Source organism: Arvicanthis niloticus, chromosome 15, assembly GCF_011762505.2.
Source record: "Arvicanthis niloticus isolate mArvNil1 chromosome 15, mArvNil1.pat.X, whole genome shotgun sequence".
Lineage (NCBI taxonomy): Eukaryota > Metazoa > Chordata > Mammalia > Rodentia > Muridae > Arvicanthis > Arvicanthis niloticus.
The window spans coordinates 10,446,225-10,460,127 of record NC_047672.1 but is presented as its reverse complement, the minus strand read 5'-3'; the positions used below and the strand labels follow the sequence as shown (position 1 = coordinate 10,460,127).

The following is a 13,903-nucleotide window of genomic DNA, read 5'->3' as shown; positions in this document are numbered from 1 at the left end:
ATCTGGGTGTATGTGTGTATCTGTGTTTATGTGTCTGTGTGTATCTGTGTGTATGTGTCTCTGTGTGTGTATCTGTGTGTATGTGTGGGTCTGTCTGTGTGTGTCTGTGTGTATGTGTCTGTGTGTATGTGCCTCTGTATGTGTGTGTATGTGTGTATGTCTGTCTATGTGTGTCTCTTTGTGTATGTGTGTATATGTGTCTGTGTGTATATCTGTGTGTGTATGTGTGTGTCTGTCTGTGTGTGTATGTGTGTCTCTGTCTGTGTGTGTCTGTGTGTATATGTCTCTTTGTGTATGTGTGTGTATGTGTCTGTGTGTATCTGTGTGTATGTGTCTGTGTGTGTGTGAGTGTGTGTGTATGTGTGTGTACGTGTGTATGTCTGTGTGTAATATAAAAACCTTAGAAAACAACTGAAGGACTATACTTTTGCTCTCCTGAGTTAGGCATTGGCTTCTTAGGTACAAAAACAAAGCCCCCACAGTGGAAGAGCTCAGAGATCAAGGAGAATTCACCCGAACCAGGAACTGTGAGCCTTGATAGACACCATGGAGAAAATGCAGACAACCCTGAGAGTTGATAAGACACTAGCCTGAAGTGTGGAAGGAACACTTACAGCTCAACTGTTCAGAAACAAACCAATAAGTGGACACAAAATGAAGATAGAAAGTTCTCCAAAGACACAAAAGTAAGCAGAGGAAAGAAAAGCAAGGCAGCAAGCACCATCAGTCTTGACACAAGTACAAAAACCACCCCAAGGCTCTCCTTCTACTCCTGTTCTGTCCTCAATGATTTTGCTAAGACATAGTAAACATCATTTCTCCAACAATTGTTTCATTCTCCTTAAAACTGTCCTCATATTTTAAAGATACTTTTACATTTTTTTATTTCTTTGTTTGTTGGGGGCAGTGTACACATGTCATAGGGTGTGTGTGTGTGTGTGTGTGTGTGTTTGTGTAGTCTGTGTGTTCGTCTGCATCTGTGTCTGTGTTTGTGTGTCTGTGTGTATGCCAGAGGAATATGTGTGTGTGTGTGTGTGTGTATTTGTGTATTTGTGTGTAAGTCAGAGGACAACTTGCAGAAGCTGGTCATCTTTTTCCATCACGAGTGTCCTAGAGACTAAATTCAGGTATAGTCGGGTTTGGCTGAACTATCATTTTTACCTCCTGAGTCATCTGACTGGCCGAGCTTCAAGATATTTCATAATTTCTTACTTATTTTGTAATTCCATTTTACATACTCAAGTATACTATATACAGTTGTCTTATAGTCTATGTATCATATCCCTGTGTATCAAGCATCTTGACTTTCTCCATATCTATCTGTTCTGTATGGCAGCCTGTTTATTTGTGTGTTAAGTGATTTTATTTTTAAATTATAGTATGTGATGATTATTATTTATTGTCAATTTGACTGTGTTTAGAACCACCTAGGAGACTCATCTCAGGGTATATCTTTGATGAAGAGGTTTAACTAAGAAAGGGAGACTCATCCTGAATTTGGGTGCCACCAGCCCATAAGCTAGGCTCCTGGACTGAATAAAAGCAAAAGAGGAGGAAGCCAGATGAGCAGGAGCTCATTCCAATCTATTTTCTGATGCATGCGGGTGTGAACAAGGTGCAGCTACTATAGGGACAAGCCACTTCTGACACCAGGCTATTCTTGACATGACAGACACACGTTGTGCTTAAAGAAGACAACCTTCCTCAATGGACTTACTTTTTGTCGGTTATGTGGTCACAAAGAAAAGAAAACCTCGAGAATGCATGAAAGTACATGTTTACTAAGTTTAGCTAGGAAAAATCCAAGAGATGAATGTTCCTCTAGGTTTTGGGTTGTTTCCACTGATTGAGTGGAAACTACCAACATGGTGACAGAGTGAAAGCTTCTGGCCTCCCAGACCTGGTGTCAGGCCAAAGGTTAGCATCCACACTTCTTATAGGCCCAACAGCAGGGTCCCTGTATGCTGTAGACCTATATTCCTAAGATGCTGAATCCTCGCAATTCAGACTTCCGGTTTTCTGATGTTGTCTTCACTCTAGATTTGCATGCGTTATGACTGTACTTGTAATGTGCCCGGGAGTTTGCAGTGCTTGTTTTATAAGTGGCTATCCAGTTTTTTCAGCACCATTTATTTGCTCCTTTGTCCTGCCATTCACAACTTGTCAAAGAGCTTCTGACTGTATTTACACCAGTCTACTTCTGAGTTCTATTTTGTCCTATAGATCTATTAATCTAGTTTATTGCCAATTCTGTAAGAAGACTTTGTAAGTTCTCCAACATTCTCCATCTTTGATATTGTATTGGCTATTATGAATCTTTTTCCTTTTCATATAAACTTTGAAGTCAGCTCACTCACACATACAAAATAAGTAGCTGACAGACTTTGATTGGGGAGAAATTGGAACTCTGGATCACCATGAGAAGTACTGATGTCTTGGTAACGTAAACTTGGCCTATGCATGAACAGGCACATTTCTCTATTCTCTGATATTCCTATCTTTCACCAGTTTTGTGATTTCACATTTCACTAGATCTATACCTAAGTTTCTCATTATGTGTGTTTGTTGACATGAATAGTACTGTTTTGATGTCAGATTGTTTCTTTACTGCTGATGATTAAAAGTAATCAACTCGTGTGTATTTATCTCATATCCTACAATTTTGCCATGGTTATTCAAAGAGGTGGGGTTTTGTTTTGGTTTTGGTTGTTTGTTTTCAAGCTGATTCATTTGGATTTGCTACAAAGACTATGATATTCATTTCATTATCTGACTCTTTTTTCATCTTTTGTCTCTTTTGTTGTTGTTGTTGTTGTTGTTGTTGTTGTTGTTGTTGTTATTGTGGTTTGGTTTGGTTTGGTTTGGTTTGGTTTGGTTTGATTTTTTTGTGTTTGAAGACAAGGTTTCTCTATGTAGCCTTGGCTGGCCCAGAACTTGCTATCTAGACCAGGCTGGCCTCAAACTCACAGAGATCCACCTGCTTCTGTCTCCCAAGTGCTTGAATTAAACGTGTGCCCACTCTGCCCTCTCTCTTTCCTTTCATAGAGTTGAATTTTTTATAGAATGTCTTGTTTTTGTCCTCTTTAAAAATCTTATCAAATGTTTCTTGCAATGTAATCATCTGACAGCAAATTATCTTTAAAAATTTTATCAAACGTTTCTTGCAATGTTAATCATCTGACAGCAAATTACTTTTCTTTCTGTTGTCTAAGAATGCCTTGCATATTAGATATCTACTTTGTTTATTTGTTTTGTGTGTATCCTGTCTGATGTTCTCTGAGTGACTTACATACAGCATTGATTTGCATAAATGTCCTGTCATTAACTGCTTACAATGTTGCTTCTGTTGCTTTTTAAACATTCTCCCTATGGTCATATCATTACATGAAAGTCACTCTTTTATTTCTCTTGTCACTTGGAAGCTGTTCTGCAGGGTTGCAGCTGTTTTGTTCTGTTTTGTGTGTTGGTTTTTGCAGTTTCTGGTGTCATATCTAAAACTTGGCGGTGTTTCTCCTTCCTCAGCAGTACCCAGTCCGCTAACAAACTGGCTAGAACCATTCTTAATGTCAGTTACAGCATCCTGATCATGGACATTTCTGCTTTTACTCTTAGAATTTCCACATCTAGCATCTACCTGCTCATACATTTTGTTATTTTCTTAGGAAAGTGCTAATCAAGTGTCTTCTGTTTTGTTTTAAAATCCCTCGTCTGGAATGTTGCCATTCTTGTCATGTCTCATGCTGTATCTAAGGAGTATTCAGTGTCTTCAAACCATACTTGCAAGGTTTTATTGAAAGGTTGGCTCTGTGTACTTGGGAGTAAGAACTGCAAGAAATAGGCCAAGATAAGCAACTGGGAGACTTGAAATGGAAGCCCTCCACAGTCTTTATCTCTTGGGAGCCTGTGCTTACAGACTGTGAACTTCACAGAACTGGGTGCTCCTGCCACTCAGTGGTGGAACAGCATGTCTAGAGGGGGCTGCAGATGAATAGAGAAAGCTCCAGACTTAGGATGGTTGGTTCCATTTACTCCTTTTCAACTTTTTGATGGGGGTGGAACTCTTCATCCATGTTTGGAGTTTGATCTTTTCCCAGGTTAGTCACACATATATTCAGTGCTGTAGGGACAAACAAGCTACAGCTTCCATCCAACCATGCAGATCACCAGGCTACAGCCACCCAACAGACTGGTGGTTTGGGTTATTGCATTTTGTGGTTCATATCCATTGAAAAAAAAATAAAACGCACAAACTAAACAACATTAGAGTAGTATCATGTAAGATGACGTCCCAGCTGCAGACTAATGAGTAGATGAAGAATGTTGAGCACTAAAATCTGTTAGGTTGTATTAAAAGCATTTTCAACTAGCACTATGTCTAACCTACCATGCGTTGTTTTGGGTGGAGTTGGCATGCAACCCCTCCCCTTATGTAAAGTAGAAGCACCAGCAGGCTATGATCAAATTCCAATAGCTTTGGTGCTGGGAAAGTAGTCGGTCTCCTTACTGGACAGATCTTGTTAAAATCATGATACTTGGGCAGGGTTTGCAATGCTTCCCTTGCCCTTCTTCTCACCATCATAAGTGCCAGGGAGACCCCCTGAATAGTCTCTCGAGAACCTAGATGAACAACCTCCCACTTGATTGGTCCTCCAGTGCTTTGACTTCTACACACCCTATATCAGCCTCCAGCCACAGTTCCATTTCCTGAAGGGCCGTTTCTACAGAGGTCCCCCTACTTCCGAGGTTGTGTTCCAGACAGTGAGAGATGCTTCTCTTTATTTCCCTCCAGTGTGGAGTACCGTGGCTTGCTCTGTGACTTCATTTAATTCACAATTTTGAGAAGAGCTTTCTCCTTGTAGGAGTGGTATGGTGACTTCTAAGCTCTCCAAGTTCTAGACACGAAACTGGAAATCTATGAGACCTTTTCTGTTTTTGTAATTTGGGGGGTTTCAAGCATAAGCCTGTGTGTGAGAGATGGGGGTAAAAAAGAAGGAGGGAGGGAAGAAGACAGAAGGAAGTGGAGAAGGAGGAGGAGGGAGAGAGAGAGCATGTGCATGTGGAGGTCAGAAAATAACCTTAGGAGCCTTTCCATCTTTTTGAGACAGGGTCTCTTTGTTGCGGGCTGCATACTCCAGGCTAGCTGATACACACGAGTCTGGGAATCCTCCTGTCTCTAAATCCCATCTTGCCATAAGAAGACTGGGACTGCATAAAAGTGGTTTTGGGAAGTGAACGTGTATTCAGGTTCTCACACTTACACACGCGTGTGACAGGTCTTTACCCACTGAGCCAACTCTCCTCGAGGAAGCTGACCCTTTTCTGTCCCATTGTATAAGGACACGGAATCACAAAGAGTTGAATAGTCACTCCAAAGGAATAGATGTGAGCTCAGAGTCACTGTTTTATCTGACCCTTGAGCGTGAGCTCTAAGTCACCATGGTCTTTTATGGTCACACAGCCCCTAAAAATCCTGACAAGATTCTGACCTGATTTAATCCTGAAGAAATTCAGATCATCTACCAGGTTACTATAATGGTACATATCTCAGTTTACCATTGTACCATACAAAATCTCAGCATCTGCATCACCCACAAGCCTTTGCAAAAGTGTGGCTGTGCTTGATATTCACATACAAACACAGAAACACCATCACAGACACCCCTGAAGACTCAAGGGAAGAGAGTACTGGGAAGAGATTCCTGTGATCTTATGACTAGAAACAGGCTTACTACTTTCTATGACAAATTAGAACTGATTCTTTTGTAAACATGACTTTAAGGACAGTAATGTCTTAAGCCAGTCTACGTTGTTCTGGTTCTGTTATATACACATTGAGGTTTGCCATCAATAGCGGACAAGCCAAGGGTAATCACTGACAGGACGGTTCTGCCACCTATCTCCATGAATGCCTGGTCTGTTCCACAGCCTCGATGTTCAGTCGGTGCTCAGACTGACTGTACAGTTTATTCTTTCTTTATTGCAACATGCATTATCTGCAACTCTAAACAATTTCCTTTTGCTGGAGATTGATTCAAAATCAAAACATACAGAGAAGATTCATATTTCAGTTGGAGTTCACATTTGCAGGTGCCAAGGTCTGAATATTTCTGTCTCTTCCCCAAAATGCATATGTTGGTACCTAATCCCCAGTGTAGAGACTTAGGAAATAACTGAATCATGAGGTGGAATGAGAGAAAGCTATAAAGCAGCAGTTCTCAACCTGTGGGTCATGACCTTTTGGAGGGTTGAAGGACCCTTTCACAGGGGTCACATATCAGATATCCTATATATCAGATATTTACATTACAATTCAAAACAGTAGCAAAATTACAATTATGAAGTAGTGATGAAAATAATTTAATGTTTGAGGGCCACCACAATGTGGGGAACTGTATTAAAGTGTCCCAGTATTAGGAAGGTTGAGAATCACTGCTATAAAGGAATTCCAGCCTCTTCTGCCAAGGAGGACCCTGCATACAGGCAATAGGATGCTGACTCCCACTTCCAACACAGAATTCCTCCCCCCACCCCCAGACAACAGCATCTGGTGCTGTGAACAGTAAGTTTTTGTAGAATGGAAATTACCCACTCAAGTATTTTGTCATGTCATCCAAGAAGACTGAGATAGCTGATTTGGGTTATAGAGGCGACAAACGGAGATGTTGAAATATCCACATATTCTCTAGTCGGTGTGTTTCCCTTTAGCATCCAGCGATCAGGTCAAGGTGATGGCTCGACATTGGGAGCATTTTATCACCAGGAATGCCGGATGTTCCACCCTAACCTCAAATGCTTTAGCAAGGACTCACTCTCCAGAGTGTGAGTGTGTGTGTGTGTGTGTGTGTGTGTGTGTGTGTACACATCCCAAAGCCCAAATCAAGAACCACTTTGAATTTTGTTATGATATCTAACTTTTTATGTCCTAAAACACAAGTGCTAAGTACTTTTTGGTTTTTTTTTTTGGTTTAGTAAATTGAGGATGATAAATACCTAGTTCGTTATGACAGGTTTCCTTGGTATACCTTTGACATAGCTAAGGTTATTTTTATTTATTCACTGGACATGAACACAGTCATGGACATGTGCTTTGGGTCTACACCTACACAGGTATCAAGTACCCGGGATGGCAGCAGTGTGTCCTAAAGATCACCAAAGGAGAACACACTCAGAGAGGAGGATAGGCTTAGAAGAGACAAGTACCATATTCTCTCAGAAGAGCCCAAATCTAGAATGGTTGAAATGCTCGCCTAATGTAGTGATGTTCCTTCTTCCCTAGAATGTAGGGTCTCGTCATGTTCTTCAGGCTAGTAGACTTTACACAGGTGTTAAACCCTGTGTACTAGAACCAGAAAAGGTGAGCCTTCCAGGTGGGAATACTCTAAAACACAAGCTGGTAAGTGTGTGTTTGTTCAGAAGCGTCCTACACCAGAGTGCATGCTGTGCACTGAGACTCCCCAGGAGCATTCCTAATGCAGACATCATAGAAGTATATGTTCTTCATGTTGGAAAAAGCAGAAAAGGCTTGTGGGTCTACAGAAGCAGTATGTGGACAACTTATGACAGATGAAAACTGAACAAATACCTTGAAGACTGGACTTTCTTGTCTAATTTATACAAGGTGCTTTACAGCACTGGGTGTTGGGCTTTTGTGCATTTCAGGTACCACTCTTGCCTCAGTGGGTACAATCCTTCATCACTTCTGCACTCATCCTCCAGGGTTGCCCCACCCATGGGCCATCCCTATGACCAGAGATGGGTGAAGAGAGCCGTACTAGAAAAAATGCAATACACAGGGGACTTTTTGCCAGATCATGTGCTCTTTGTATCCTCCCTGATAATGGGGACTGAGGGACAGCTCACTGTGACTTCCACTGGGGCTTCCTATGGCCAACTAGTAGAAACATGTCAACCCTTAACATAGTGCCTGCCTTGCTCTGTTCAGAATGGAGTCATTGCCCACTCCATTACAACAGCCCAACAGGGCTGGGCTTGTAGCAGATCTGAGCAGGATAATTCCTGCTCAAAGCCAACAAGAGCAATTACTAAACAGATGCACTCTTGGATTAACTATGATGAGGTTGTCATCCACATCATAAACAACATGGACAATTGATTGTTATGCAAGGCTAAACATCTTCTTGGCTTCATTTCCTTTAACTAGATGAGTATAAGAGCTTTACTTAGGGAATCTACTTTTAAGAAACTATTAAAAAGATAAGTTGGAGAAATGAGATAAAGGAGGTTATTTCTATTTTATAAATAAAATAGGCGATGTCTTTTGAAAGGAGGAGGTAAAACAGGAAATAAAAGGAATTTACCTCCACTCATAGTAGCACGGGAGTTTAGGGTGGACTCCTGCCCTCCTCGCCCCCTGCTCACCTTGTAGTAGTTCATGATCTCAGTTAGCCAGGGTTTCACTGACTTCACCGTGTCCTCTCGCAGGTACCTCTCAACCACAGCACCGTCACTGAAGTTCTGGTTTCCCACGTGGATGGCTTGTCTCACTTGTGGGAGCGACAAGAATTTTGCAAAGTAAGTTTGGTCCTCAGGTTCCTGTCAGAAGGCACATCACAAGGTATCATGGAGGAAGATGTCAGACACAGCCCTCTGGGAGAGCTGAGACTCCCTCATAACACACAGCACAGTAAACAGGACAAGATCAAACTGCTAACTTCTCATGACATGTTAATGAGGCGTCCCAGGTCAGGGAAGGGACCCTCTCATAGGCCAAACACAGAGAACCACCTTCGTCTGCAGTCAATATTCAATTTGCCCGAGAATGGATTTTCTTTCTCAGGCACTAATCTTTTGCAGTCCTGCCTTCTAATTAGCCAGCTCATTGGAGAGAGTATCGGAGAAAGGAAAGAGGTAAGATTATGTAAGGTAATCGATCCATGACCTTGGCTCCAAAGAAGAAGGTGAAATGGCTTTTAAGACACCAGGGGCGTCAGAGTGGTTTAAAGCCATTGTCTCTACTTGCCGTTTCCTGCTGTTCATTAATATCTCTCTGTCTCATCTCCACACAATCAACTGTTTATAATTTAGGGGGGAATTATATCACATGTCTAAAACTGATACATGATAAAAGACAGAAAACAAAAGTTGCCCACAGCCGTTATTAAAAGGCAAAAACAAACAAAAATACCCCTTAAAAGTGTCTGTAATAATCATAAAACTTTAAAAAAAAATGGAATAAGTATTCATCTCTTAAAAATCCTCTCTGTTAGAAAAATACTTACTAGGATTTATGTTCAACAATTCTGTGCCTCATCAGCTTTTTTTGGTTGGTTGGTTGGTTGGTTGGGTTTTTTTTGTTTGTTTGTTTGTTTGGGTTTTTGTTTTTTGGTTTTTTGTTGTTGTTGTTGTTGGTTTTGGCTGTGAATACATTACTTTCTACAGAAAAACATCGTAATCACAAATTCTGTTTCTCCGTTTCCTGCCGTGTTTTGTTATTGGTAGAATATATATTCCAAACCACAGGGCTGGGAATCCCACCAACACTGACTTCATATTTTACTTACAAATAGCTCATAAGTAAGTCAATTTCAAAACAGAATGTATTGTGCTCTTCAGTGGACAGAGAGTCCGCACATCCAAACTGCCAAGCTGGCTCTCTCTCTCTCTCTCTCTCTCTCTCTCTCTCTCTCTCTCTCATTCACTTAATTCTACACAAAACATGTCAACTCTGGCCTACTTTTATGAAAGGAACTACTTGAATACTTTAAAAAGTATTCCAGAGGGCTTGAAGTGAGGGCTGCCCTGAAGGCTCCAAACACCTCAAGTTAAAAGTAAGACAAGGCAAATATTTTCAGGAAGGTTGGGTAGTACTGATTACCTAAGCCATCTTAAGTGCAGAACAAAGAATGTGGATATTTTCAAGAGACTTGTAGATTGAAGCCTAGACCCAGAACCCAGGACTGCTCTTCTAGCCTGGATTCTTCACAGAACTCCCCACCAGAGACAAGGTCTAGTAGGGATACTGGATTAATCAGACATTAATTAATCAGAATTAATTATTATGAGCTGTCTAGAATATCATCACATGATATGGATGTCAACCTAACAAGCCCACTAGGAAATAACCCCTGAAGGTCAGGAGATGGAATTATCCAACAACTGTCAGGCATGGTCATCTAGTTTAAAATGAGCTATAATTTTTTTTTCAATCAAGAGGCCATTTGGTTTTGCTAAAGTTTTAAGCACACATTACTACGTTATTTAAATGGTAGTCATTACCGTGCACTGTAAAATGTTGTAGTAATTGGTGCATCCTGTCACATTCTGGAAGAAAGATGGACCAGTTGTTATATCTCCATCCAACAGCTTGTCCAGGATCTGGGTCAGAGAGGGAGAAAGAGAAGGACAGTGTCAGGGAGTGGTCACACGCAAAACCATGGTTATAGCACACAGTCAGGACATTTTCCTTCTTTTTTAAAAATGATGTATGTATCTATATGTGTGTTCTTATGTGTGCACATTTGCACTCATGTGTATGATAGACATATGCATGTGTGTGTGCACGTATATGCATGTGCACACATGTGGAGGCCAAAGACAATCTATCATTCCTCAATCACTGTCTATTGTTTTATCTGAGACAGGTTCTCTCGCCCACCCAGGACTCGCCAGGTGGGGTAGATTGGGTTCCTCAGCACAAGTCCACGCCACCATGTCCACGCTCTTGCTTTTACTTGCGTTGTGAGGCTCCAATCCAGGTCTTTGGAGCTGCACGACAAACACTCCTCCAACTGAGCTACCACTTCAGCCCTTAGATTTTAAAACCTTTTCCATTTTACTTTCTGAACATTTGTAGCAGGCAAATGCCGTCCCTCACAGAACGTATATTCTATGGAAACAAATAAGCGTGGTGAAGCACGGAGAACAGGAATGGGAGGTGCTATGGGTGTGTGTGCCTACGTGTAGGGGACACTGAAAAAGGAGGTTTCACTTAGAAGATGACATTCAAATTATGACCCATTGGCTGGAAGAAAGTCAAGAATATAGATAATCAGAGAAAGAATATTGCAGGCAGAAGGTAGTAAAACCAGATGTTTCACCTTAGGGGTTTGCCTGGTGAGAGGGGTTGCCTTCACATGGCCCCTGGTCACACCCACAATGTGAGCTGAGAGGGCGTGGCTTGTGGGCTGAGTCAAGGAGCTGGTGGAGTTTAAGGTCTTGGAGTCACTGGAGGGTATCTATGAACTTCAGGTTCAGTTACCAGCAGGGAGGAGTGGTCACCATGGTGATTTGTTTTTCTCCAACTGTATGCTACCAGCATGAAGGCAGCAAAGAAGCAGCATCAGCCATGGCTGTAGCTTAGCCAAAGATGTTGAGGGATATATCTGCGGAGCTTAGCGGCTTGAATGTGTGACCCTGGGTTTAGGTTGGATAATCAGAAAAATTAAGCAATGGGGCTTAAGGCTCATAAAGAGATGGTGGCTCAATGGGCTGAAAGGTACCAGAGCTGCACAATTGCTACAGTTGGTTCATGAACACAAGTGGGCTAGAGGGATAAGGTGTGGCAGCCGAATAAAGGTTTTCCAGCATCAGACTGTGGGTGATGGCTCTGCAAATATTTTGTTGGTTGTTTATTTACTTGGGTTTTATTTGTTTTGATGAGAACAAACAAGATTGCAGGAAAAAAAGCAGAGGCTAAAGGACAGAGGAACTGAGTATTGACACATCATCCACATGGTCACCAGGAATTCTGATGAAAGTGATGGAGAATGTGAAGAGAGACCCATGGTGTCCACAACTGCCCTAAACAGTGCTCGGTGATGGTGATGCTCTCTGAGGCTATGAAATGCAAAGCTCGAGGCTTTAGGAGGAAGAAGAAAAGGCCCTGGAAGCAGGCCTGGGTTAAGGCTGGAAGATGAAAAAAGGAGGAGGTTGAAGTGGGGGAGGGGTGGTGTTTTCTTTCTGCTCCTGCTGATGATGGATTTTAAGAGGGCCCTCTGAAAGGACTGTATGACATGAATTCAATACATTCTAAAAAATACAGCCATCAAGAATGAGTTTAGTTTATTAGAAGATAAAATGCCATTATCCTAATGTTGGGTGAGGAACCTAAGATTTACAGACGTGCAGTAACTTGGCCAGGGTACCCATTGATACTGGCTCTAGCTCCTCCACAACCTCAGCCTGTACTCTCAACCACGCACCCGCTGCTGAACTAGCAGTCAGACTGCAGTGCCTCCTTGTCCTCAGTACTTCTGGCTGGGCAGCGTCCCTGTGAAGAGCAGCTTCTGAGGACTGAGAAGGGTAAGGAACCATCCAAAGTCTGCTAGGCATGCTGGGAACTCTGCTCTGGGCTGCATCTGGAGAAATGTCCCCACTTCATCTTCACACTCTGGAGATAACCTGCTGGTTTAATAAACCTATGGGTTCATCGCCCCGAGCAGGCGTTTTTCTTTAATTTGCCTACTCTATGTTAGAAGTCGTAATGAATGCACACATCACTGGTGGAGTCAATTTGCTGAGGTGAGGGGGTGGGTCAGTTGGTACAGTACTTGTCACACAAGTATGAGGACCATGAGGACCCACATTCAATCTTCAGTACCTGTGTAAAACCCCTGGGGTCATGCTGTTCACCAGTAATCTCAGAGCTTTGGCCGTGGGAATAGGTAGATCACTGGGATTTCTGATATGCTTCTGTAGCATTTCTCTAGGAGAGACCCAGACAAGTGAGAGACCCTGCCTCACAAACGAAGTGGAGGGAACATCTGAGGAGAGCCTGACATCAATCTCTGGCCTCCACATATAGATACTTAAACACACATCTGTGATAGTTGTGTGTGTACAGACCTCACACACATGCACACCACTAATGTTTAATTTGAAACAAAACAAAACAATAGGTTGTTTTCACCGAGAGACAAAACACTGCTGTCTAACAAATAATGGGGCTAGATTAGCCCATACTTTTGAAATCTATGTCATAATCAAATCTTGTTTCAAGAAAATGTTCTGTGATTTAGAGCATTGTTAGGAAGAAAACAGAAGGGATAAGAGATCAGCCATTTTGCTCTTGGAGAATTGTGGGAATGCCCCGGATTGTTAAAGAATACAGAAGAACTATTGCATGGTGGAGAAACACTGGACACTGGACCCATTCCAGCTCTAGGTCTCTCACAATCTCCATGTGGCCTTCTATAGCCCATGACCCTCCTCTGGGCTCAGCATCCCTATCTGGGCCTGCATATAGATGGCTTTGCCTGTTTCCACTGTTCCCAACAGATGTTACTACTCTTTCATTAACTGACTTATCTTTAAAAATCAGAACACTGGGTCTGAGGGAGCTGCTCAGCTGTTAATATTGCTTGCCATTCTTGCAGAGGACCCAGGTTCTGTCGCCAGCATGTACATGGTAGCTAACAACCAAGTATAAATCCAGTTCCAGGAGATCTGATGCCTTGTTCTGGCCTCTAGGGGCATTGGGAATGCGTGTGATGCACATATATGCATGTAGTCAGTCACACACATAAAATAAAATACTTTTTTTAAAAATGAAAGAGTGAGAACATCAAACAGGCTGAATCTATTCGACCTGAGATTTTGACATCTGTGTCCTCTTGAATTTCAGGATGTCTTAGCATTTTTAGCTAAACTACTAGGCACTGCTTTGTCAGTTTCCTTTGAAAACTCAGAGGCTTTAATCCATCACTCAATATCTTGGACCAGTGATTAGAGAAACATCCTGTACCTTCGAGGACTGGTAGGGTGTTTTAATTTTAATTTTCTACTGAGTTTGGTTTGGGAGAGACTCCTGGGCCATAGTCTCATTGTCTCTAACCGTACAAAATACTCATACTTTTCAACAATTCTCCCAACCTGTGAGTGCCATGGCTCCCGAGACAGTCCCACTTCCTTTGTGTTTACAGCTGCACAAGGCATCCTGACTCCA

The 13,903-nt window shown here is 42.1% G+C and overlaps 1 protein-coding gene across 1 annotated transcript in view; it reads right to left on the bottom strand.

The window, feature by feature from the left end:
• Positions 1 to 13,903, bottom strand: part of Cpvl (carboxypeptidase vitellogenic like) — a 102,754-nt gene that overhangs the window by 47,558 nt on the left and 41,293 nt on the right. The window contains exons 8-9 of the mRNA XM_034519486.2: positions 10,237 to 10,335; positions 8,380 to 8,553 (exon numbers count right to left, since the gene is read on the bottom strand). Of these exons, the coding sequence (XP_034375377.1) occupies positions 8,380 to 8,553; positions 10,237 to 10,335 (273 nt within the window). The remainder of the gene's footprint in view (positions 1 to 8,379; positions 8,554 to 10,236; positions 10,336 to 13,903) is intronic.